Below are 26,339 nucleotides of genomic sequence, written 5' to 3'. Positions count from 1 at the left end.
AAAATGGTTTCCACTACCAGGGATCGCAGCAAAGATCTGCATCGGCTCCACCCAATGTCATTAAACACCCAATGTCAGACATGATATTGGGGCCAGTATATATTGAGATGCCACGCTCGTGAATTTAGTTCCTATAGTTCTGTGCATTCTGTTGGCTTCATGGGTCCAGGGATTTGTCTGAGGAAAGGATACAGCAGATACATTTTCCAACCCAATCTTCCATGCCTGAGGAATGGTAGGCCTTTCAGTTTAAGATGTTGGACATCTTTGCAAAGGTCCTTGCACCGACTGCTTTGGACTCAGCAATGTGTGGGTGTTCTGGAATTTGGTGACCATCTGCTGAATGTGCAGAGCCGTGACCTACCCAAAGAAGAAGTCCCAAACCACTCCTATGAACTGCAGCATTTGTGAGAATGTCACTTGGGACTTCTTGAAATTGAGGGAGAAATCCAGTTTGTGTAAGAAGTGGCAGGTGCAACTGAGATGCTCCTGAGATTGCACTGCGGAGCAAGTTCTGATCAGCCAATCCTCAAGGTAGGTAAGATGAGAATCCCCCTCACCTTAGACTAGTTACCACCACCGACAATAACTCGGTGAAGACCCTCGGAACAGAGGTCACCCTGAAAGGCAGAACCCGAAACTGATGGTGAGAAGGATAAATTATCTTACCGTAATGTTTTCTATGGATTCTTCTCCCGCAGATTCCTCGTTTTGATAGATATCCCTCCACAGCTCTGCTGCTTGGAAAATTTTCCCAAAGGGTGTGTAGTGGACCTCGGCTCAGCCGTCTATCATCGATCCGTCTTGCGCAGTGGTGATCGTCGGACGCCATACAAATACCACGATACTACGCCTCATACCTCAGTTCCTCCCTAATTTTCCTGGATCAAACGCTTCATAGGAAAACGGAAGGAGGCTAACCAGCCTTAAATTTGGCAACTATGGAACAAAAACCAGAGGTTAAAAACATCCCAATTAGAGAAACAGCTCTCTTTTTTTTGGAACAACTGAGATGAGCACCCCAAAGCCATCACCATCTTTCTACATCAATCAGAAGCGCAAAACCACAACACTTTCTGAGCAGGGACGGTTGGGCGGGGTGATGAGGAATCTAAGGGAGAAGAATCCAGAGAAAGAACATTACGGTAAGGTAATTTCTCCTTAAATTGATTGCTTTTCTCCCGTAGATTCCTCATCTTGATAGACTCCCCAAGAAGTAAGGCAAAGGATTACACAAGGAGGTTCTGCAGAACTGCTCTGCCAAAACGTGCATTAGGCCCACGTGCAACGTCCAGAGCATAATGCTCGTTGAAAGTAGGTAAAGTTGACCACGTGGCAACACAGCAAAGGTCCCAAACAGGAACCCCCCCTCTGAAGGGCCATGGAAGCAGAGACTCACCTGGTGGAATGGGCCCGATAACCAGTGGGACTTCATTTCCCACCGACTGATGGCACTCAGCGAGGTATAAAATGATCCAGCCCGAGATGGTCTGTTTGGTAATCGCAAGACCTTTGCGTGAAAGAGAATGGGCGATGAACAACTGGTCCATTTTCCTGAACTCTGCTGTGCAGGTAACATAAAAGCTGAAGGTTCTCTTAGAATCAAGACAGTGAAACCGTTCCTCTTCCCTTAGGTGGGGAGGAGGAAAGAACACTGGTAAGTCAATAGACTGCGAAAGATGAAATTCCAAAACAACCTTCGGAATATACCCCGCTCGGACCTTAAGAGAACCCTTCTCTCTGAAGAAACGCAAAAAGGGAAGCTTGCAGCATACGGCCTGCAGCTCACTAACTCTCCTGGCTGAAGCGATGGAAATAAAAACGGCCTTTCTAAGGGACAGCAACCTAAGGGAACAAGAATGCATAGGCTCAAACGGAGTCACCATCAGAACGGTGAGAACCGGGTTAAGGTTCCAAACCAGAACAACAAAGGGAGTTTGCTGGAATTTGTTGAGCAGGCCTTTCAGGAATTGGGCCATGACCAGTACGGTAAAAAAGGAACCTTGATCTGGGGACCTTTTAAAACAGGGCGGCCAAATACCCCTTGATTGTTGCAATCTGAAGGACTGGAGAGGCTAGTGACAGCAGGAACTCCATCACTGTCGTGATAGGGCTAGAGATGGAGTCGCTTAGAAGCTCATCTGCCCCTTTGGGACTCAAGAAACGCCTCTGCCCCGGACTAGCTTGTGGGGGCTGAACGTTGCTGCCATAAGGAAAATAGCGCCTATAGCCTCTGGAGGCAAAGCTGAAAGCTGGCTCAGCCGGCTGTGCAGCCAGACCCAGCGACTTAGCAGCAATTTTAGACTCCTTGAATTTCTCCAAAGAGTTATCCGCCTTCTGTCCGAAAAGAGTCTGCCCCTCAAAAGGCATGGCAAGAAGGCGGTTTTGTACATTGGGGGAGAAGCCAGAAGTTTTTAAATAGGCCTGCCTTCTCACAACTATCGCCGACCCCATGGAGTGGCCAACACAGTCAGCAATATCCAGGCCTGTTTGCAGAGACTGCTTGGCAGTTTCCATCCCATCCTCCACCAGCTGTATAAAGCAATCCTGCATATGACCTTCTGGGACGTATTCTGCTGCATGCTCTTCTGCCTTCCACAAATCGTGAGAAAAATGTATAGCCTTAAGAGCCATGTTGCCAGAGGTAAACATCCTTTTGGCCAAAGCGTCAATCCTTTTCCCTTCCCTGTCTGTAGCGAGTTTTGACGTGGATGCCACAGGCCTGGAGGATATAGTAGCAGCTTCAACTACCAGCCCTTCCGGGGAAGGGTGTGTTGAGAGGAAAGACTGATTCCCCTCTTACCAGCCTGTTCTTCCCAGTTACATTTATACTTGCGGGGGGGCAAACTGCACGGGGTCTGCTGGATGGAAGCCAAAGGGTCAGCCATGGCCTGATTGAAGGGCATTTTGTGTTCAACAGCCGGGCCATCTAGGATGTCCGTCAGGTCATACCCTTGGAGGAGAATGGCGGACGACTTGAGGCTGAGTGCGTCAACCACTTTCTCTAATAATGAGAGTGAGTGTAGGGTTGTTTCTGTTGCATATCAAGATCTGGAGATGTGTCCAATCCAGTGGCATCTTGAAGGCCTTGAGCCAGTGCCATCAAGTTGTCTCGGTCCTCAAAATAGTCGACGCCGCCGGATCCCACAAAGATGGGGTCAAGCTCTTCACAGTCTTCTGCTTGATCACCGCCGAAAATCGACCTCATTGAGTCGAAAAACACTGTCTGTGACGGTGGTTGAAACAGCAGTTGAAATGCACCAATGTTAGGGAGAATTCTCGGTTTAGGCTGAATTTCCTAACCTAGTGAGTCCCCCAGCAGCTTTGCTGGATTTTTGGGGTTTATTTTTTTCTCCTGCCAAGAGTGAGACTCTTTTACCCTCACTCTTGGGCATGATTTGAGTGTGTTTCTTTGACTCTAGATGTGTTTAATGGGCTATGGGGTCTTTTACTCCATAGGGCTTCATGTGTTTTTGTAATGTGTGTTACACAGCACCCTCAGTGAAGTAACACAGGGGTGTCATAGTGACTCCCCAGTATAGACTCCATACCCTGGGACTGACTACTGTCTCCCAGGGTCTGTAAAGTCACCATTGACTTTACTAGTCTTAAATTCTGAACAGAACCAGTACAAACCATCATATTGTGGACGTACTGGCTGGGGCAATTCGATTGCCCCGGGGTCTGTTAGTCGAGGGGGCACGTCTCCGTCCCCCCTGATCGAGTTTTGGCTGGTGGCAGTGGATACTACTTTTTATATTCAACCGCGAATATTTCTGTATGGGATTTTCCCATTGTTCGAGGCTACTATATTTATTTAATTACGATAGCCTCGAACATACCGCCGGTTTATTTAATTAATATTAATTCCCCGGTTGGTATTTTTTGCAAAAACTTGGTTCTAAAATGGCGTTTGTGTTCTCGTCTGTGACTCCAACCCAAGTCTAGCCCTTTGTTCCACTTTTTGGCGGGCTTCTCCACAGAAGCCCTCCGAAGTGGTGCCACTCTGTCTGGGGTACTTAGGAGGAGTGGAGGGGGATTTAGGCACCCTGGACTGAGTTGCCTAGGCAACTCAAGTCGCACTCCGTCCTGATTGGCCCAAGTGGTGAGGCGGCCGGCTCACCACTTAGCATGTTTGAGTGACAGCTAGGCTGAGTGAATGGGGGTTTTCTGCATAAAAGCAGGGCTTTGGGGACTGGAACTTCAGAAGTCGCCAGAGGACCTAAGAATCCGACGAGAGAGAAGCTGAGCCGACCTGCCACGATGACACCACCGGTGGAGCCCTGCTGGACCGTCTCAGCACTTTTCCCAACGACAGAGGAGATCTCCTGCCGGAGAGTCTTCTTCCTTTGACTGGTGGGGATAACCAGTTTCACCGTCTTTTCGCCTTCCCGATGTATCTCGTGGCCGCCTTGCCTGTGCCAAGCACCCTGGCAACCAGGATACCACGTTTTACCACGACCGCAAATTAAAGGGTAATACCTTTAACCGGAAAACTCCGCGGCTGGTTTCTTCCCTGGCAGTGCAACGACCTTCACCTTTCCTCCAAGTCGAGATCTTCTCTTCCCCTGGACGACAACGAGACTTGCACCCGCTGCCAGGAACAACTGCCACCGCTGGAGGATCCTTCCCACTTAAGGTACCGTGTCCCGCCCGGCTTCCCTTGCCACCGACTGTACGGGGTAGATTTAGCCCCCGGTTTTTGAACCTGGGTTAGCCTGGGACACCCTGGCTGAACTTTTCTGAGCCTCTCTAAACTCTTTTCGAACTCTCTGCAAGACTTTTTAAGCCTAGTGTAAGAGTGATCTTGGGCGCATTTGTGCTCTGCTCTCTCTAAGAGTGGGCTCAGCCTATGGACTTTGGCTCACAAGTGACTTTTGCTCTTCTGCCTTGCTAATAGTGTTCCTAAATCTTAGAGTGGTGTACCTTTCCATAATCTGTCTTTTTTTTATTTGTTTTCTTTATTTTTGTTTTTGGTAGTAATCATTAATTTACACCTTTACAAAAAATGTTAAATAAAACTTCCAAATACATATAACATCACAAAATACCAACAAATATATACATTTAGTTCAGGTTTTTTTTAAAAAAAAATAAGGGAATTGTAAGGAAAAGGGTAAAACGCAGAAAGTTACACAATCGAGCGTTAAATCTCCATCATCACGTTTCTTCGCCAAGATCCTTAATGTACCATATAAAACAAATAATAATCAAAGCAGAGTTGTAATTAAAGCAAAGTTGTACCTTCTTTTTACAATTCTAGTCACATTATACATCATAATGTCATTTCCTGGGATGCAACCCTGAAAGGGTCTTGCATCCAGGTAGACCTTTAAACACATCAGCCTTTTGGACAGAACATAACAAATCAACTTCATAGTTGTGGTACAGATGGTACCAGGCACAAAGGGGGTTGCAAGAGATTTTAAACAGGCACGTCACAAGAGGGCCCTTTTGATGGATACATAATACCATTTAAGCATACAAGATTGTCCTCCACATAATCTGTCTTTTTCCCTCAAACTTATTGGAGTGCCATCTATAGTTAAGCGCTCACCTCTGTATGGAAAAAAGTGGTGTTAACTAACTGATAAGGAACAAGGGTTGTATATATTATAATAGTAACTGTGTTTAGAGTGTTTTACAATAAGAGTGCTGCAGTGTTTTAAACAGTGTGTTTTTAAATAAATAATTAATTATATACTTTGATACCAAAGCTCTGGTCAGTGTTTGCTTGTATTATTGTATCTGAGTGCCTATTGTGTATACTTTGCATACTGCCCAACTCTTCTTGAGAGAAGTCTGACTGCTCAGCCACAGCTACCAGGTAAATCTGGGTGGTACAGATTGTTACCAAGTGAGTTTACTGCTAACACCTGTAGTCCTAAATCTTTTGAAGTGTTCCCAAAGGGAACTGCACAGGTTTCTGCCTAACAACCAATGTCGACGTCGAAGGCTCATCTTTCGGCTCCACAGGTCTCGATGCCGAGGGCTTAGCTTGCAGCTGGGCCAGAGAGGCCAAAGGGTTAGATATCAGTGCCGGTGGCTACGATGGGCGCCGTGGGAAATACATCTAGAGGGCGATTTCCTGACCTCGTAGGCCCCAGAGCTCGAAAGCTCAGCCAGCATCGAAGGCGTAGACTTTTTGATGAGCGTTGGTTCGGGGTCACCGAGCGCCGCTTTTGCTACCAAGGCCTGAAATCGGGGTGGGAGCTGCACCCATGGCCCCGCCTGTTGACAAAACATGTCAAGCATTTCATTTATAAACAAATCCCACTCTCCCCGAGTGGTTGGTCCCTTAGAGGGCTTACCTTGCTCGGGAGAAGGACCCGCTTCCCGCGAATGGTGGCGTTGCTTCTTCATGCGTGAGGAAGAGGAATGGATTCTGAAGTGGGACCTTTTTTTTGTTTTCTTGCGATGCCAGCTCTCGTCGGGACGAATGGGCTCCTCAGTCTCGGCCTCAGACGAGCGGACAAGAGACCACGCCGCCAACGGTCAGGCACAGGGCCAGCTTGCCGGCTCTTTCTCGCAGGGACTTGGGTTGCACACACACACACACACACACACACACCCCCCCCCCCCTCGTGTGTCAGGAGTGGAACCCAGTTACCACAGACATCATGTGGGTCCGTCATCAACATTTTGGCCTCGCAATCCGAGTACTGCAACACTTGAAACCCGAGATCCGGTGGGAAGACATCGTCGAGGTAATCGAAAAGATTTACTGAAAAACGTAGAGCAAAACTCGAGCAAGTTCAAGATGCAGGGGGTGAGCATGCATGGAAAAAAATGTACTGGGGCGTAGTGACATGGTATTTGTATGGCGCCTGATGTCACTTCCGGAGCGGGCGATCGACCACAGCGCAAGGCGGATCGATGATCGATAGCTGAGTCGAGGTCCACTACGCCCCCTGTGGAGCATGTTTCAGAGCAGCAGAGCTGTGGAGTGCGATCTATCAAGATGAGAAATCTGCAGGAGAAAAGCAAACCACTGAACTGATGATCACAAACCAGGTACTACCTTTTTCTTGGGATAGATGGGCACATAAAAGAAAGCATTCTGGAGGACGAGTGACACCAACCAATCCCGGAGTTCTAGGGCATAGAGGATCCGCAAGAATTTTACAATCTTGAACTTATTCCTTCCTGAGGAACTTGTTCAGGAGCTTCCCAAGATGTGTTGCAGTCCCTAGTCCTCCTTCGGTACCAAGAAGTAAAGGGAATACCATCCATAGTTCCATTCCGCTTGAGGCACTCCTGCTGGAGTAGGAGATCTGAATCCCAATAAGGATGAATGGGTGGGGGCAATTTGGAGGGTGTTGGAGAAAAGGGTGGCAGTACACCTAGGCACCTGAAGTAATGTCCCAATATTCTCAGCGATGTTGAGCCAGAGGACTCCGCACTGGAGTAGGGTACGGAAATTCCTCAAAGTGGTTTTGGTGCTGCTGCTGCAACACCTGCAGGGACAAAGGGGGGTGTAGGCCGAGTAGATTTTCCACCTCTACATCTTGCTGGTCACAAAAATGTCCTTTGTCCTCGTCTTCCAGGTGTTTGGCCTTTCCATCTCTGGCTAAAGGAGAAAAAAAAGACGAAAGTGTCTGCCTTTCCAGATCTGAGCTGTGGGTTGAGTCGGATGTTTGGCACTGCAGCTCCCAATGACTGACTTTTCTACGGCCTTTGACGCTTGCAGATTCTCTGGGCTATTGTCGGTCTTAAGGGCCGAAAAGATTTAAGCCGTCAAAAGGCATGTCTAGCAGCCTCGCCTGGACATCTGGTGCAAAACCAGACTTTTAGTTACAGAGATCTCTATGATAAAGAGCCATGGATCTTCCAATACAATCAGCCGCATCCAAACCTGATTGCAGTGTCTCAAACACTGCCTCCTTCCCACTAATTACAATGTCTCTGAAACAATCCCTCATTTCACCTTCTGGGATGTGCTCTGCTGCCTCTAAAGTTACTTCCCTAAATTTTAGGTATACACGTCTAGGGTTCACGTTGCGCCAATGGTCGTCAAGGCAAAGTTTTTTTTAAAGGGATTTATATTATTTGTCATCCCTGTCCAAGGCAGGATGGGTAGACGTTAGTTCCGGTCCCTGTTGCAGCTGCTTGCACCCCCCAAGGCTTTCAGAGATTGGGTGCTTAAATAGGAAATCAGGATATGTGGATGCCAGTCTATACTTCTTTACCAAGTCCTTATAAACAGCTGGCGCCGAGCAGAGTTTCTACCATAGCTTCAAAGGTAGTTCCCCAAGTGCACATGAAAAGGAACGACTGGTTCCATTGGCGGCCCTTTGTCCAAGATGTCTTTAAGATCGTATTCTGTGACATGTTTTGCAGGGGGGCCTCACCATTGGGATTCTGACAACCTAGCCATAACCTTCCTGTAAGACATTAGGATGTGCATAAGGGTCAGATTGCACTGAATCAAAATCCAAGGAGGTGTTGAGTCTAGTAGCATATTTTTGTTTTGTGGCTAACCTGCCATCCTGGCCTCCTCCAGCCCAAATTTGTTGGGAGTGCTTAAGGGTCTGAACAGCTCTAAGCTGAAGGATATCGGGTCTCCATTATCATCAAAGATGCTCTGGAAAGAGCGCACAGTGTTTCCTCGACTGCAGGGTTTACCACAATGCCAGTGTCTGGTTGGCAGTCGACCGGCTTTTCGATGTAGGCACTGATACACTGCGACTGTCAATAGTACTTGGAGACTCTTCAAGGTCGACTTCATGCCCAGACTCTTAAGTGCACACAAATAATGTTTCTCAGATACCCAGCCTGTTTTGTTGGTTGTGGTGGGTTCACTTTTATCTTTTTTGTCTTACAGGAGGAGACCAATGATGCCACTTTTTTTTTGAGGACTTCTGTCATTTTAAGATTGAATTCCTTCCTATTTTCTGCCAGGAAGATTTTGATGCGAAACACACTTGTTTGCCAGGTGAGGAGTCGGTTGATGAGTGCCTGCACCTTCTCTTCTTTTTTGATCGATGATGAAAAAGAATGGTGGGAACAGTTTCTCGAATGAGATCTTTTTCTTTGTATCTTAGCTCTCTTTTTAGATCTCTTACAGGACCTTTAAGTTGTCTTAAAGCTTTTTCCATTGGTGACTTTCGTTTTGAAGTAGTGGTGGGAGACTTGGATGTCGAGCACCCGACCGCTAACTTCGACGATCTCTCATTCAAAGCCTTTGGTATCATCAACTGGCACGAGCCGCAATCTGCTACTTCGTAATCGGCGCAGAGACACCAGAGACATAACTTGTGAAGATTCATTATCGACATTTTGGCATTGCAGTCCTCATTTCTTTTACAGCTGTAGGGTTTTGTCCTTGACATTCTGACAAGAAAGATGATTTTTATTTAATACCCACAAATATTTCTGAAGTGTGAAGTTAGTTCCCGAGATGCATGCAGAGCCTGCAGAAATAAGGAACATAGGACAGGATTCCCTGGTGCGAGCTATTTTAACCAGGTTACTCACCGTAGTGACCACCTTACTCCTAGTCCATAGTCCCCTTTCCTCCATACTTATGGGACATTCTTCCGTCCTGTGGGACGGGACCGGAGCACTTTGTAAAAGCATAAAAAAAAATGTGCAAACATTTTAGTCCTTCCTCTCTTTCTACGCAGGGTATGGCACACGGCCGTAACCCTGCCCATCTTCGCTCCGCCCCGCCCATCGCCCACCAGTCCTTTTCTATCACCAGGTCACAGACCTTTAAGCAATAATAGAGGAACCTTAATAGCGGGGACGACAGGCGGGCATATAGAGGAAAGGGAACATGGACTAGGAGTAAGGTGGTCACTACGGTGAGTAACCTGGTTATACTCCTACGTCCCGTCCCCTTTCCTCCATACTTACGGGAGATTCCCAAGCACTCCTTACAGGAACTACGGGTGGATGGAAAAACCCCTATTGAAAAACGTTCCTCAGCACAGCCTGGCCAAACTGAGCATCAGCTCTGGAGCTCAAGTCTAGACAATGTTTACAAAAAGCTGATGGGGAGGCCCAAGTAGCTGCTGTTGCGATGGTCTCCCAGGGGTCCCCCAGGGGACATATTTTTGAAAAGCAACTGCGGTTGCCTTGCCCCGCACCAAGTGTGCATGAATACCTTTAGGAGGCTGCAGTCCTTGGACAGTGACTCCGTAATACAGGCAGCGATCCAACTGGAGATAGTCACCTTAGAGGCCTGTTTACCTTGTGGATTACTGTTAGGCAGAAACCTGTGCAGTTCCCTCTGGGACCACTGCAAAAGATTTAAGTCTACAGGTGTTGGCAGTAAACCCACTTGGTAGCAGTCTGTACCACACAGATTCACTGTGGTAGCTGTGGCTGAGCAGTCAGACTTCCCTCAAGAAGAGTTAGGCAGTATACAGAGGATACATATTAGGTACAGAGGCACAGTAGTACAAGCAAACACTGACCAGAGCTAGGTGTAAAAGTATAAACTTATTTATTAAAGGTACACTCATAAATTACACTAGCACATTAGAAAAGATAAGAAAGTCAAACACAGTTACTATTACTCTTATGTACATCCCTAATCGTTTGTTGGACAATTCTAAGTTAACACCACTTATTTCCAACCAGAGGTGAGCGCTTAACGTTAGAGGGTACTCCAACAAGTATTACCAAAAGGGAGGGAAAAGGCAAAAATAAAGAGAGCAGTAAGGTAAAACGCTTTTCACATAAGGTTAGCAAAGACAGTCAATAGTGGAACAAGGAGAATTAGTTCGGGGCCCGCGTTAGAGGGAGCCAGGCGAAAATGTGCCCAAGATCACACGATGTCACAAGTCTTTGCAGGCGAGTAGAAAACGGTTTTACTATGGTTCTGAAAAGTTTAGTTAGGGTGTCCCAGACCTACCCAGGTTCGAGAGCCGAGGGCTAAATCTACCCCGTACAATCGGTGGCAAGGGAGGTCGGGTGGAACACAGTACCTTTAAAAGTGGAAAGGATCCTCCAGCGGTGGTAGTCGTTCCTGGTAGTGGGTGCAAGTCGCGGCGTCGTCCCGAGGAAGAGGTGATCTCGACGGGGAGGAAGGCTACAGGTCGTTGCACTACCAGGGATGAGGCCAGCCGTGGAGTTCTCCGGTCACAAAGGATTTTTACCCCTCTTTCGCGGTTGAGGTAAAAAGTGGTATCCCGGTTGCCGGGGTGCTTGGCACAGGCAAGGCGGCCACGAGATGCTTCAGGACGGCGAAAAGAAGGCAGCAACTGGTTGTCCCCACCAGTTAAGGGAAGAAGACTCTCCGGCGGGAGATCTCCTCTGTCGTCGGGAAAAGTGGTGAGACGATTCTGCAGGGCTTCACCGGTGGTGTCGTCTTGGCAGGTCGGCTCGGCTTCTCCCTCCTCGGCTTCTTAGGTCCTGTGGCGACTTCTGAAGAACCAGTCCCAAAAACCCTGCTTTTATGCAGCAAACCCCCCATTCATACAGCCTAGCTGTCACTCAAACATGCTAAGTGGTGAGCGGGGTGGCTCACCACTTGGGCCAATCACACTAGAGTGCGACCTGAGTTGGCAAGGCAACTCGGTCCAGGGTGCCTAAACCCCCTCCCACACCCCCTGTGTTACCCAGACAGAATGGCACCACTTTGGAGGGCTTCTGTGCAGAAGCCCGCCAAAAGTGGAACAAAGGCTCGACTCGGGTTCAGGGTTACTGAAGTGAACCTAGACGCCATTTTGGCGGCGAGTTCCGGCAAAAAATCCCAACCGGTGAATTTATATTAATTAAATAAACCGGCGGTATTTTTAACATTGCACCAAAAAGTGGTGCATCAAAAACCAATGGGAAATCCCATTGGGAAATATTCCGGTGGAATATTTCCGTGGTATCCACTGCCACCAGCCAGAACTCGGCGAGGGGGGACGGGACAGTACCCCCTCGACAACAGACCCAGGGGCAATCTAATTGCCCCTACCAGTACTTCCACAGTAAGATGGTTTGTACTGGTTAAGTTCCTAAATTAAGACTAGTAAAGTCAATGGTAACTTTACTGACCCAGGGAGACAGTAGTCAGTCCCAGGGTGTGGAGTCTATGTTTGGCGGTCTCTAAGACACCCCTGTGCTACTGCACTGAGGGTGCTGTGTAACACACATTCAAAAGCCAATGATGGCCTATGGGGAAAATTACCCCCTAGCCCATAAGCACATAGCAAGTCACAGAGAACACTCTCAAGTCATGTCCAAGAGTGAGGGTAAAAGAGTCTCACTCTTGGCAGGAGAAAAAAATAAACCCCACAAATCCAGCAAAGCTGCTGGTGGACTCACTAGGTTAGGAAATTCAGCCTAAACAGAGAATTCTTCCTAACAATTACCAAAGGACGAAAGGTGCTTGAGGTCCACCGTGGCCATTGGTTCGAAAAGTTTATGGCACAATGCCGTAAGAACCACATTCAGATCCCACGCCGGGTGCGGCTTGCGAACCGGGGGACAAAGGCGCGTCAAACCCGCGAAATGTCTCCTAATCACTGGATTAGATATAGAGTAAGAGCATTGGTCCGTGGATAGGTAGGGGGATACCACCGAAAGATAAGTTCTGCAAGACAGAACGTGAATGCCCAACTCTGCTAGGTGGGAGACGAAAGACAACAGTGTCAATCGTAGCTGCCCTTGGGTCCCGCTGTTTGTCTAAGTACCAATGACAGAACCTAAGCCATTTGCTACTATACTGCTGATCGAGCGTTTCCTGGCTGCCTTAATGCGCATGTTATCCGCAGGCAGGTTGAGAGGCTCTAATGACTTGAACTCAGGCACCATGCCGCCAAGCTGAATGATTGTGGGGAGGGTTGCCACAGCTGTTGATCCTGGTGAAGCAGGTCGGGACTCACCCGCAGCCCGATAGGTGGATACACCGACAGGTGTTGGAGTTCTGAGAACCAAAACCTGGCCGGCCACCATGGGGCTATGAGCAGAAGAGAACAGTTCACTGTGTTCTTCAGCTTGCAAATCATCCAATGAATTAGAGGCAGAGGCGGGAAAGCATAGGCCCTCATGTTGTGCCATTTAATCTCAAGAGCATCCCCCAGAGAGGAGGCTCCCAGACCATTTCTGGAGGCATACAGAGGAAGTTTCTTGTTTGCTGTTGTCGCGAAGAGGTCCACTTCCGGAGTGCCCCAACGCAGGAAAATCCATGAGAGGATCTCTGCCTTCAATTCCTACGTGTAGCCGACCATCGTCCGCTGACTGAGGGCATCTGCCGTGACATTCAGCTGGCCTGGACTGTGTACTGCAACTAGCCATACACCATGACGAACCGTCCACTCCCAAATCTGGATGGACAGGTCCACGAACGGGGGAGACGTGGTGCCCCTTTGCTTGTTGATGTAATACATTGACACCATATTGTCCGTGCGGATATGGACCACTTAGTTGGCAAGGATCGGTCTGAATGCCTTGAGCGCTAGGAAGATCGCCAGAAGCTCCAGATGATTTATGTGGAGGAGCTTGTCCTGATGCGACCAAAGATCCGAGACCTGAAGAAGATCCAATGTCGCACCCCACCCCAGAAGGGAGGAGTCCGTCGTGACCGTCACCATAGGAGCTGGGTCCTGAAAACCTGCACCCACCGACAGGTTGCTGGGAGACGACCACCACTCCAGGTCCGCTCTCATGGAAGCCGGAATCAATATCAACTTGGAGTCCGGATCCACAGCCTGATGCCAAGAACTCCGAAGAGCCATCTGAGTGTGCTTCATCTTGAGACGAGCAAGAGGAAGAGCCAATACGCACAAGGCCATGAGACCCAGAAGCCTCTGGAACCACCAGGCCGACATGCTCTCCGACTGCGCAAACATCTGACACGTGGCCAACAGATCCGCCATTCTGTCCCTGGTCAGGTACACTCTGCAGTCGACCGTGTTCCAGCGAAAACCCAGGAAAATCAAGTCCTGCGAGACCGTCATGGAAGATTTCTGCCAGTTTACCGACAGCCCAAGATGCAACAGGAGCTGAAGGAGAGACTGAAGATTGCACACGGCTTTTAACGGGCAAGGGCTGCTTAAGAGCCAGTCGTCCATATACAGATACACATGGATACCCTGCAGACGAAGATAGGCCGCAATCACCAACATCATCTTCGTGAAGACACGCAGCGCCCAGCTGAGGCCAACAGGAAGCACTCGAAACTGGAAGTGCACCTCTCCCACAGAGAAACAGAGATATTTCCTGTGTGGATACCAGATCAGAATATGCATGTACGCATCCTGAAGGTCCACCATGCTGAGCCAATCGCCCATCTGCAAAGAGGACTGCATCTGGCCGGGCGTGATCATCTTGAATTTCTCTTCGGGTAGGAAAAGATTTAACTGGGAAAGGTCTAGGATGGTGCACAGGCCAGCCTGGTTGGGTTTGGGCACCGTAAATAGCCGGGCGTAGAAGCCCTCCCCTCGCTCCCCTAGGGGAACGGGTTCCACAGCTCTGCGGTCCAGCAGTTTCTGAACCTCGACTTTTAGGGAGGACGACCCCGACTGTTGTAAGGGAGGGTTGAAGGGCGCGTTAGGGGGTAAGGGTAAGCGGAAGCCCGCCCGAGCGACTGACAAGCCCCACCGGTCCTCGGTGACGGTCTGCCACGCCTCCCAATAAGACGCAATGCGTCCTCCCACCGGGGTCTCGTGCGAGCGCGGAGAACCCTCATTTGGCAGGCTTTTCAGTGGTGTTACCACCTGAACCTGAGGAGGAGGCTGAGCAACGGGAGAAAAACCGAGTCCATTGCTGCCTCTGGCAGTTATTACCCGAAGGCAGAGGAGGGCCGACTTTGCGACAACGGTCTCTGGGTTCTAAAAGGAGTTTTAACCAGGACGGACAAGGACTTAGCTGCCTGGGTGCTGTCCTTCGTTTTGGTCAGTTCCACATCCGTTGTGGAATGGAAAAGCTCCTTACCATCAAACGGCAGGTCCTACACCTTATTCTGCACCTCATTTGAGAACTTGGTGGCATGCAACCACGCTTGTAGAGAGGCATCAACTCCCAGCATAAGGCCCCGAGCCGAAGTGTCTACGTGATGAGCCGCGGCCTCCAACAGATCTTGGGCCAAGACTCTGGCATCGGACAATCCCACCTTAAAGTCCTCCAGCTTCTCGACTGGAATGAATTCCTCGAACTCCGACAGACCTTTCCACATTTTCATATTCGCCCCCGCTAACACCAATTCTGCATTGGCCTGTCGGAGCTGCAGGGCCGAGTTAGCAAAAACCTTCCTCCCAAGGGAGTCGAGGAGCTTGTCCTCTTTCCCCAGGACCTGAGTAGCCGTCGTAGAAGAGGATGCTGCAGGCCTGGACTGTAAAGTGGCCGCAGCCACCACCGTGGAGGAGGGGGGCAGACAAGATGCTAGGGCCACCTCTTCCGAAGAATGTAGCCTGTATCGCACGTCAATTTTCTTACTGACGAAAAGTCCAGAGTGTGGCTTCTCCCAAGATCTACGGACCTCGGCCAGAACGTCCTTCTGCAAGAACAGGCCGGTACGGTGCAAAGGAGATAAGGTGAACGCCCAGAAAGCACACCCTCCTGCGGAGCGGGTGCCTCGGGGCACTGGGACATCCAATAGACACATGTCCAGCAGCCGGTCGTGGAAAGCTCGAATAGAGCGGGGCTAGTCTTCGCTGTCCTGATCGCCCTGCGCATCATCCGACATGTCAGGGTCTTACTGAACTACGTCGGGCACCGCCTTGTCCACCGGGGACAACAGGGGCAAGGACGGAAGGGTCGGCGGAGGCGCGGGTGGAGCTGGAGGCAGGCATATTTCCCTAAAAAGACCCTTAAAATACTCCCTCATGGGGTCGGTACGCATGAGCGTCTGAAACTTGCTGAAAAAAGCGTCCTCCGTAGAAGGCTTTGGAGCTGGCGGAGGAGGCCTCTCATGAGGAGGATAATTCCAGGGACGCAGAGGGGAGGGTTGCCAAACAGGCCCATCCCCAGAGGTGTCCACATAAATGAAGGGTGCCGAACACACAGGCAGCGAGATGTTGTGCAGAAGAGGCATCCAAGCATTCCAGTTGTAAACTGGACGAAAAGGATGTGCACAAGGAATCTTATGTTCACCCACAGAACCGAACCCTACACCTGCGGCCGATGGCGTAGTTGTAGGGAAAGCGCCCAAAATGGGCGCCGTGGTTGTGGCGGGAACGGCCGCCATTTTGCCATCACCTGAGGGGGAACTGCGGCACGAGTGGAAGTGAAGCAGAGCCCCCCCGATGGATCCGGGGTCTTCATTTTAGCCTTTACACAAGGAACCTCGGCCGAGTCGGTACTATGCGGCCTGGAATGTTTCTGCGACATACCAATAGCCAAACTAGCCTTCACAGGAAGGACCTCGGCACTGCCGGTAAAGGAGGAACTTCGATTCAAAAGCTCGCCCCTTGCCCCCTCAATGGTTCTGGTGTCGCCACAAGAGCGGGACCCGTGAGAAAAACCTTTCACCGATAAAGCCTTCTCAGGCTTCTCAGAACTGTTGGTCAGTTTAGCCTCTGTACGAGGAACTGCGGACCAGAGTCCGGTAAAAGCCTCTTCACAGCGGGCCCTGAACATACGTTCGGTTTTACCAAGCCCAGCCGAGGCCTCGGGCGCAATCCGGTACTTTTGAGGGGAAGCCGATAAGGAGGCCTTGGAGCAAGCTCCAGTACCTCACGACTCAGTAGAACTAGGTCACAGGAGGGGCCTCGAATTGTAATCCGGTGTCCACAGGCCCCTTACGGAGACCCTCGGAGAAAACTCCGGTACACTTTTTAGGCCCAGAAGGCACCTCAGTGCAAGCCCTGGTGACAGAGCGGTCGATGCTCTTCCCGGTCCGGGAAGACCCCAGAAAGGAGTCACCCAGCCGGGGTGCTCTCAAAAGTAAATTACTCACTGGGCGTTTCTTCTTTTCGTCGATGAAGGATTGAAAATGCGTAGTAGGAGTGCACTGAAACACCTCCCCCCCACCGCTCTAACCGACGTTGAAGGACCCGGACCGAAAGGGAATCACAATAAAAACAGGAGTCCCAGCGGTGATTGGGACACAAGCACTCTAAACAAAGAGGATGGGGGTCCGCCCTCGCAAAGTGCCGCTGACACGAGTAACAATTTGGAAAGTCTAGTTTAAACGACATAGACAGACTACTACGCGATCGCTAGCGAGAGCCAGAGAGGAGGAAAAAAGGAAGAACTTCTTCCGCAGATGCAAGTGCGTCCAGTCCCGAACGAGCAGAGAAAAGGACTGATGGGCAATGCAGAGCTAAGATGGGCAGAGGAACGACTAAAATGTTTGCACATTTTTTTTGATGCTTTTACAAAGTGCTCCGGTCCCGTCCCACAGGACGGAGGAATGTCCCATAAGTATGGAGGAAAGGGGACGGAACGTAGGAGTAATACCAACACTGTCACGTCCGGCCTTGACCACAGAAGAACCGCAACGCCAATGATGTATGGTAATCCATTAGATTTATCATTCATTTCCTGTAAGAAAGGTTGAAGTTGGGCCGCATGATCCTTGCTGGTGGGGCACCCCGAGTCCTCCAGAGGTCCTCCTAGAAGGGCTACAACCAGTGACACTGTCCCAAGCCTCACTCTTGATGTTTTAAAGCAGGCATGATCCTATGCTACAGCGTGGGCAAAGGAGAGTTTGTGGAGTGTCCATGGCCAACAGCAGTGATTCCTCCTCATTATGTTTACCACTAGGCTCTTTGCCTGCATCTAAACCTATGTTCTGTCTATGGTGCAGCAGTCACCCTGCTGAATTATCGTCACCCTGGTCATTCACAGGTGAGGATTATTCCTGTAAAAGTGAGCAGTGTATCTGCTGTAACTCAATTCCATATGTACTTGACCTCAGCCCCAATCTCAGCCATTCAGACACACTAGAGGATAGACCGACCCAGGTCCCCACAAAATGGCTGTGTGTTCCACAGTGCGGGTTGGAGATATACCTTTGCTTAAATGTGACTATTCCAACTTTACTGTACAACTACATGCCATCCTGTGTTCCCTTTGGGAGGCACCCTCCCGCTTACCCAGACCATAAATCAGGTTATGGACCACATTTGACAGACTCCTTTGTCAATGCACAGAGGTATACAGCAGCAATTACAGGTTATGAAAGGTGTAGCATCCTGACCAATCTGGATTCACGTGGTTGAATGCTCACTGCCAGTACTAAGCCATCAGCAGTTTCAGCATTATTGTCAAAATGCTTATTTCCATGATTCCATCGCACCACACGTTTTCACAACTTGCAGCCCTCACCATGCAGTGCTCTTCTGCATCTTAACAGAGATCTTAGTGGGTGCAAGTGTGCTTTAGCTTATCTTTGCAAGGCTACTGCAAATTGATGTGTTCACCATCACACGTATATCCTAATTGTCTTCAGTCTGATGTTACTTTAGCGTGGTGCGTGTTGCCCTCATCATTCAGGGCTGCCTGCCCCCACCCCCTATCTCATCACGTAGTTCTCAGGCAGGAAGCAATATAAGACTGAGGACATATTGTCCACGCTCTCCCACATCACCCCAATGAGAGTCATGAAAATACAGGAGTACAATTTGTGTTGAGAAACTTCAAAACTGATATACGGAAGAGCAATACTTACAAAGCTGCATATCTGTCCATTGCAGACTGCACATCTCTGCGGTAAACTGTTCGAAGAATAACCATCACTGGGTCAAACTCGGTATCCCACACGTCAGCTGTTTTTGAAGTTGAAAAAAAAAAAAGTTAATACCGTGTTATTCTGCCCCAACATTTATTTCTATCAATGTGCGGTTTGCTAAAAGCCACTTTTAAAAGGTAAAGTATTTTAAATCAGACATGCATTCCTAGACTATTTCACACAAACGTCAATATGAAAATAAGTAACTAATACCTAAGCAAAAACAGGGAGAATGCATCCAATCAATGAATTTGAATATGCAAACACAGATGGTGGCAGCTGGTGAAATATTTCCCAGAAATATGCCAGAGCGACCAAGCATAGCAAGGGAGCAAGAAGCAACCAAGGGAGGGTCTACCCATGAGAACCTTTTTGAATTATTGGTTAACAAGAATCCAGGTAGGTACCCGGCTCAGTGGGCTGCAAGTTAGGTCCCTGTCGAGCCCGGAGTGGGAGGCGATCCTCACAGGACGGCAAATTAGTTTTCCTGGAGCCACCTTGCCGCCAGCTTTGCAGGAGGGTCTGGGTCCTGCGGTCACAGGCCCACCCGCGTGTTCACAAGCCTGGGTCCGTGTTAGTAGCAGGAGGGTGAGCCCTGTGACGTGTGAGTTTGGGCGGCTGCCATGCTCAGTTTCCCTGCAGCCATGCAGGCCTCAATATTCCGATGCCAATAACTACACCTGAAGACCACAGATGTTGGCGATTTTGAGTCTGCCGCTGCGGGGTCTTGTTCTATTCAGGCAAGGAGACAGCGGATTAAGGTCCCATTCTGTATGCGCGCCTCTTGGTGGTCTCCTCTCCGAATTATTTCCAAATGTTTTCCTCTACTTGCCACGACTTTCGGTGCCCCCGAGCCCTGGCACATGTCAGGTACCTCTGGTTTCGGCAGGTGTGCGTCGTGCGACAGTCCATTGCGGGTCTCGGATCCTTATTCACTCCGTTTAGAGTGTTTGGGGCCCGTCCACCAGGGGGATGCATGTGCAGCGTGTGACATTTTGACACAGATAGCTCAAGAATCAGACCACCGGAAGAACATTGTGCATCGAAAATCCTGTGACAAGTTAAGTGCACCTTTATTTTCAAAGGTATCCCAGAAGCAGGACTCCTTTCCTGGGAGATCACTCCCTGGGAGGGGTTTGAAAGATCCTAATACTGGTAAAGGGCTCGAGACTCAAGCAGCTACAGGTGCATGCACCGAGGGGGCCCATGGAGGCCCATGGATCCTACCGGTCTAGTGCCGAGGGGCATAAAACCTTTATTACTGGACGTTAGTCTGAGGGGCTGGCTGGTTCTGTGACCGGGCCTTGACCTGAGTGGGGCGCCTCTACACAGGACTACCAGCACATTGGCTGAGGGCTCCAAGCCTACTGGAGCTCGCTCTGAGGACCAAAAGAGAAACGGTAGAGCTATCGAAGGTCCAGTAAGACCTGCTCTTAAGCGTGTCACACCGGGCACTGCTCCCCCGCGTACTCCAGATTTACCACGTCATTCTGAGGTACACAAAATAGCAGCAAGGTAGGAAACCATTCCTGTGTGCTCTGCCTCTTCTGACAAGGTGCCATCTTCTGTGGACGCCTCTCCTTCAGAGAGCTACGGAGAGCTTAAGAGCCCAATATTTAAGTTCTGGGGGAGCATCAAGTTCACAAATAAACACGGTAAGGGAGCCAGTGGCAAGGGTAGATTGGTCAAGTGGTGACGTTCCCTGGTGCACCGCATACCCAACTTCATCTCGTGGTCTTTGATACTCTGAGCCATGGATGCAGCACTCAGAGCAAAGGTCCTTCGGTTCTAGTCACATCCACTAGGACGCTGTCATCAGGGGCACCTCTTTCTTCAGTACAGAGTTGACCGGCATGCATTTATTTATAGATTTCAAAATTGGATGAAGTGACCTCAAATGTCAGGCATTCTTAAAGGGGTCATTAAGGAAGTTCTTGGAAATGTTGCGGTCCAACCCTCAGGCAGGACGGGCAACATCCCTAAAGAGCTCCCCAGGAGCCAGGAAGCAGAGGATCAATCTGCGTCATATTTGGGAAGCAGTCAGAAAATACTAATGAGGATGAGGACGAAGCGGATTTCCCCTCTTCTGCCAAGGCTTTTCACAAAAGGTTAGAAGGGTTGGCTGAGTTTTTAGAGGCAAAAAAGTTAGATGCCCGGTACAGACAATTTAGCTCAGAAGGGCGTTTGCTTGCCTCACATCCCCAACCCCTTGTATCAGTTGTTTCAGCAGCCTCAGTTTATTCCAAGCCTACGGCTGCTGGATCATCAGGTCAAGCAGCTATGTCTTCAGCTGTCGTTAAGAGACGACAAGCTTTTGGAGTCTTTTGGGAGAAAAGTATAATTAAATTCATCGGTCCATTTATGCCAACCTAATGTGGGTGAATTATTGGCAGCTGCTTATCAGCGGCTTTGGAGGGACATTTCTGATTTTACCCAAGATCTCCCGGGTTTTAGGCAAACAGTGTTTGAATCTGGTCCAATTGAGGCAAAGATTGTATCGCAAGACATGCTTGTATCATCTTTAGGACACAGACACAGGCACAGGCAGTTGGAGGCATGTACTCAGGGGTGGAAATGAGAAGTCCAACCTGGATGCATGCCACTAAATTCACCACTTACGTACAGGACAGGATTTAAAACCTTCCTTTTGAAGGAAATGATCTCTTTCACTCGTCAACTGATGACGAATTGACCAAGAAAAAGACGTGCACACAAACGGATAAATCATTAGCTAGCCTTACCAAACTGGCTTCAAAGTCTTTCTCACAGACACAACCCAGGTCTGAAGACAGATCAGGATGATTTGGCGGGGGTTTAGAGGCTTCCACGTAAGAAGGGCTAGGCAACCGGGCTGATTGCCTAATACCCTTAGGCAGCAGCAACAGTGAACTAACCCTTAAGTGTTTTATTCACCGTTCATCCCCCCCGTCCCTCTCTCCATCAGCCCGAGAGCCAAGGAAACCATGATATAGTTGTCCAAATCCACAAATATCCTGTGGGTTAGTTAATTTGAGTGGTTTCCAAAGGTTGTCTCCCTGGCTCTTCCTTTTCCAGCATCCCTACTGCTCATACAGATAGGATCTCAAGCACTTCTCAAGGAAGTAGAGAGCTTGATGGAATTCCAAGCGGTAGAAAGAGTTCCTGTGCAAGACAGGGGCAAGGGATTATATTCCAGGATCTTCACTATACACAAGAAGAACCAGGCAGGGCAGAGTTGTGTTAGGCCCATCTTTCCTCAACCTTTATTTACCCCTAGAAAAATTCAAGATTCAGCTCAGACTGCACAGTATCTATGCACAGGACACTGGCTATGTGCCTTGGATCTGAAGGACGGTTACTTGCATATAACAATTTTGCATTCCATTCGACAATGCCTCAGATTTTCTGTCATGGGGAAACATTGCCAATACAAAGTCCTCCTGTTTGGTCTAAATTCAGTGCCAAGAGTCTTCACATAGATTATGAATGCAATAGCCAGCTTAACGAGGAACAGGGGTCTGCATGTCTACTCCTATTTCGATGACTGGCTTATCGGAGAGGAATTTCCCCAAGAAGCAACCGACCCTACAAGCCCTAATCAACATATTTTTTGACTTGGGATTGTCAATCAACACCAAGATGTCGGAGCTCACGCCCACTCAGAGGATTACCTTCATAGATTTCTAGTGGGACACAATGCAAGCCAGAATATTTCCGACTATGGAGAAGTAAAGATAGCTTGGCAGCAGTGTAGCATTTCTTAGAAAGGTAGTGCACAAAAGTGTGGTGGTATCAATAACTGTTGGGTCTCCTTGTCACTTGGATTCTCTCAGTATCAATAGCAAGGCTCAAAATGGGGGGATACAACTTCACTTAGCAGTGTCTTGGGATCAAGAAACAGGATCCCAAATCGGACAGAATAACAATCCCTGCAATTCTCAAAGAGGATCTCCTATAGTCCTGTGCAGCTCTGGCGGATACCCGAGGGTGAGATATAGTATTCCCCCAGTCCCACAAAATACCCCAACCTACTATCCCTCAACCTTTATGGGGTATCTCCAATCTCACCCCATCTCCTCCTCTCCACTTCCAACAAATACCGAGACGAGGAAGAGGTGACTAAGATCAGTAAAGGTTACCCAAATGAATAGCATGGAGAAAAAAAAGGGCAACCTACTGTAGAAAGAACTCAAGTATCCCACTAAGAGTCAGGCACTTACTAGTAACCATTCACACCTGACTCCATTTGACTGATATTTTTACTATTAAAGGTGTGGTCTTACACAAGTGAATGAACGAGTTGGAGAGCAGGCAGGAGAGCAAGTTGGGAGGAGAGCCGAGACGCTAGAGCTGCCCAGGCCCGAGAATGCCAAGACACCTAGAGGCTGCAGTTCGAAAGAGCTGAAGCGGGGCGAGGGAGCCGTATCTCGAGGGAGCCAAGAAGAGTCCGTGTATGGGAGCCGAGAGGCATGCTGGTCCTCTGCAGAACGTGTGATTGCAAATGCTCGTTCCCCAGGGCCGGCAAGACAGCCCTGGAGTGTCCGAGAGTCAGATGGTGAGACCCTGACCTCGGAACTAAGAGCCGTTGTAAAGCTGAAGCACAGACGTCAGCCTGGTGAGTCTGAAAGCCTTGCAGAGCTGTGATGTGAAGGGTGCAGTACAAAGTAACACTAGAACGCGTAAGAAAGAGCACCGCGTTGGTTTGAATGTTCAATTGAAGCTAACGGGAAGATTACAACGATATAGAGATATAAGTAACAGTGCAAGCGCTAAATGAGTGAGACCTGCGTGTGTGAAATAATAAATGGAATGAACTCCGACAATGAAGAGATGCAAGTGGAAAGAGGGCCAGAAGCCCGTAGAAAAGGTGCAAGAGGCATGAAATGAAAAGACAGTGTAAAAAGTGTGCGAGCGACACAGAAAGGGAGAAACAAGTGCAGGGGTGCACCAAGGAACGAAAGAAGCGTGCAAGAGGCACAGCAAGAGAAGTAATAAAGGACAGTGCAAGTGTGCATGACAAAGGCAATGGAAAGCAACAGTAAGAATCAAAGCCGGGGCAAAGGGTCAGAGTGGTCGCACTGATGAAAAGCAAAGAGCCTAACGTTTTCAAAAGCCTCTGATTCTACCGGATGAGCGGATGGCATGTAAGAAGGAATATATATAAAGAAAAGGCACATCCTGACCAGCTGAATTGGTGTTTGAAACTAGAGGTGCCTGAGATTGGGGAAGGGAACCCTGAGAGGCCGATTTCTCATGTTGGATCCCTGTACCTCCCAACTGCTCAAGAGCTATTGAAGAGAACCAGAGATGTCCCCAAGTACCCAAATGGTTGACGCATCCGCTATCAAAGGCAATGATAAGCAGGTTTAACAAAAGCCGATTTCCACTTGCTGCTTGAGATCAGATCCATCAAAAGTGGTCTATCGATGGCAATCTAGGACCTGCAACGTAGAGTCGACAAGATCGAGGAAAAACTGGAGTCTATAGAAAATAATCAACAGTCCACAGACCTCCAGTGGCCTGTCGCTGAGGCAATGGCTCCAGGACATACATAGGTGGGGCTGAGATGAAGTATCCGATCAAACAGAGACCCAGATGGGGGGAATGATCTGATGGGGGATTGGGGACAATTGCTGAATGAATTGGTATCTACTCAGGACTTAAATCCCCTGTGAACTTGTCAACGAGAAACAGATGGGTATGGAGAATGGCGAGACATTGAAGGACGATGGTCAGCAGTCAGGGGAGAGCACCAATACATTGCGTACTAAAGAGTGCATGGGTAGGGATCGAACGACACCTGGGTGGAGGTGGGGGGGGAAGGGTTGGGGAGGGACTATGGGGGGACGGGGACAGAGAGGGACGGGCCGAGGTAGGGTGTGGGAAGGGTGGAGTTGGGATACACATGTTACCTGGTTTTGGTGTTGTATTCAATTTAATATATATATATATTTTTTAAACAGTCCGCAAACCTGATGGAGATGAAAACAGAAGGTTGTATGCAGGAACTGGAGCAGAAAGAGAGGGACCTCACCTTGAAGGTCTATGACCTTGAAAACCATGAGAGGATTTCCAATATATGCATCATGGGCCTAAGTGAACCGCAGGGTGAATCCAATCTTACCCTTGAACACTGTATGAAGTCACTGATCAGTAGCCTCTTCGACAGCCCTCCGAGTCCTGAGCTAATATTTGATAGGATTCATCAGGGTGGGGGCCCGCCCAAAGGCCCTCGGCCGGTCCTTGCAAAGTGCGACTACTTCAAACAAAAAACTGTCATAACCCAGAAGGCAAGAGAGAAAGGGGAAATACTTTTTGAGGGTTCACAAATCCGGATATACCAGCACCTCTCGGCATTCCCGCTGAACAAGAGGAGGGAATGCAGCCCACTGACTTAGTGGCTGCAAGAAAGGGACATACAATATAGCTAGGGGTTCCCGTTTGCATTCTCCTTTGAACACTACAGAGAGGAATACAGAGCCTCCGCGCAGGAAGAAGTTGAAGGGGTCCTGAAGCAGCTGACATCAGAGGACCTAAACTCAGAAGTGGAGGGCATAGACAATGTTACACACACTGAAAACAGCAGGCAGAACTCCTGCCCAAGAAGCGGCCGACCTGCAGCCACAAGAAAATTCGGCAGATTTAACACCCCATGAAAGATGATCGTCATCAGCACTATTGCCATTGCGACTATCCGGCAGATTGAACAGTTCGACTTATACCAGATAGGCGACGGGTGGCGGACTGTGGGCATGGGCCCTCAGGTTATTCACTGACACAATGCTCAAATTGGTGTACATTTACTATGGAGTGTTGGTTCATGTTTATAACACAGTTAAGGTGCTTTCTCAAGAGGGCAATGGGCCTCTGTTGGCTAGCCCTCAGATTTGTGGGCATCTACAAAGAGGGAGGGAGGGAGGCACCTCTATCCAGCATGATGGAGGGATGTGACACAATACTGAGGAATTTGGGTAATCAACAGGGATTGGGGTATGTTGTGGGTCATGCTGGTGCCCGATGGGTGGGGTGGGTAGGTGTGGAAATGTTGCAATCAAGTAGGACGCAGGCTTGGGGATGTGGGCTGAGAGTCCAGCACAGAGAACCATGGAATACCACATACTATATCACAGGGTATTAAGGCTGGGTCCTTACATGTGAAAGGTTTGAATTCACCGCAGAAGCGTTCCATGGTGATGCATGAGTTTAAAACACTCTGGGCTGGATATACACTTCCTCCAAGAAACTAAATTTAGGAAAGGGGAGGAATACTCTAGGTGGGGGGAGGGAATGTGGGACCGCTCTCTGGTCCTCAGGTCCAACAAAAAAGCAGCGGTGGTTATTTGGGTGGGAAAGTCTGTCCCCTTTGAAATCACACAGGTTTAAAAGAAGATGGAAGGGAGGTTACTTGCTGTGAATGTCAATATAGGCCGCACAGCAGTCACACTTTGCCCTCTGTATCTACCTAGTCAATAGCAAATATAATTTTGTTCTGAGGTGCTGACAACACTCAGTGCATGTGAAACAGGTCACCTTATCTGTGCAGACCTGAACCAGGTGACAGACACCCTTAAGGACTGGTCGTAACAAAGGCCAGGTGCAGCTCCCCCGACAACCTCAGACGGTGATGAGCTGTAGACTCTAATGCAAGAACACTTTATAATTGATTCATGGAGAACCATGCACCCACGATCACAAGCTTTCACTTTTTACTCTCCCTGCACCAAACATCCACAAGGATTAATTACAT

General features: G+C 49.1%; 1 protein-coding gene across 5 annotated transcripts in view; it reads right to left on the bottom strand.

The window, feature by feature from the left end:
- The window catches only part of UBR3 (ubiquitin protein ligase E3 component n-recognin 3), a 2,710,065-nt gene that overhangs the window by 1,608,855 nt on the left and 1,074,871 nt on the right, over positions 1-26,339 (bottom strand). For all 5 annotated transcript variants that reach the window (XM_069616177.1, XM_069616176.1, XM_069616178.1 and 2 more), the window contains exon 19: positions 18,554-18,650. In XM_069616177.1, coding sequence (XP_069472278.1) covers positions 18,554-18,650 — 97 coding nt within the window. The remainder of the gene's footprint in view (positions 1-18,553; positions 18,651-26,339) is intronic.

Source organism: Ambystoma mexicanum, chromosome 9 (genome assembly GCF_040938575.1).
Source record: "Ambystoma mexicanum isolate Mex_15411 chromosome 9, UKY_AmexF1_1, whole genome shotgun sequence".
In the NCBI taxonomy this organism is placed as follows: domain Eukaryota; kingdom Metazoa; phylum Chordata; class Amphibia; order Caudata; family Ambystomatidae; genus Ambystoma; species Ambystoma mexicanum.
The sequence above is the reverse complement of the archived record's forward strand: the minus strand, read 5'-3'. Positions and strand labels throughout refer to the sequence as shown.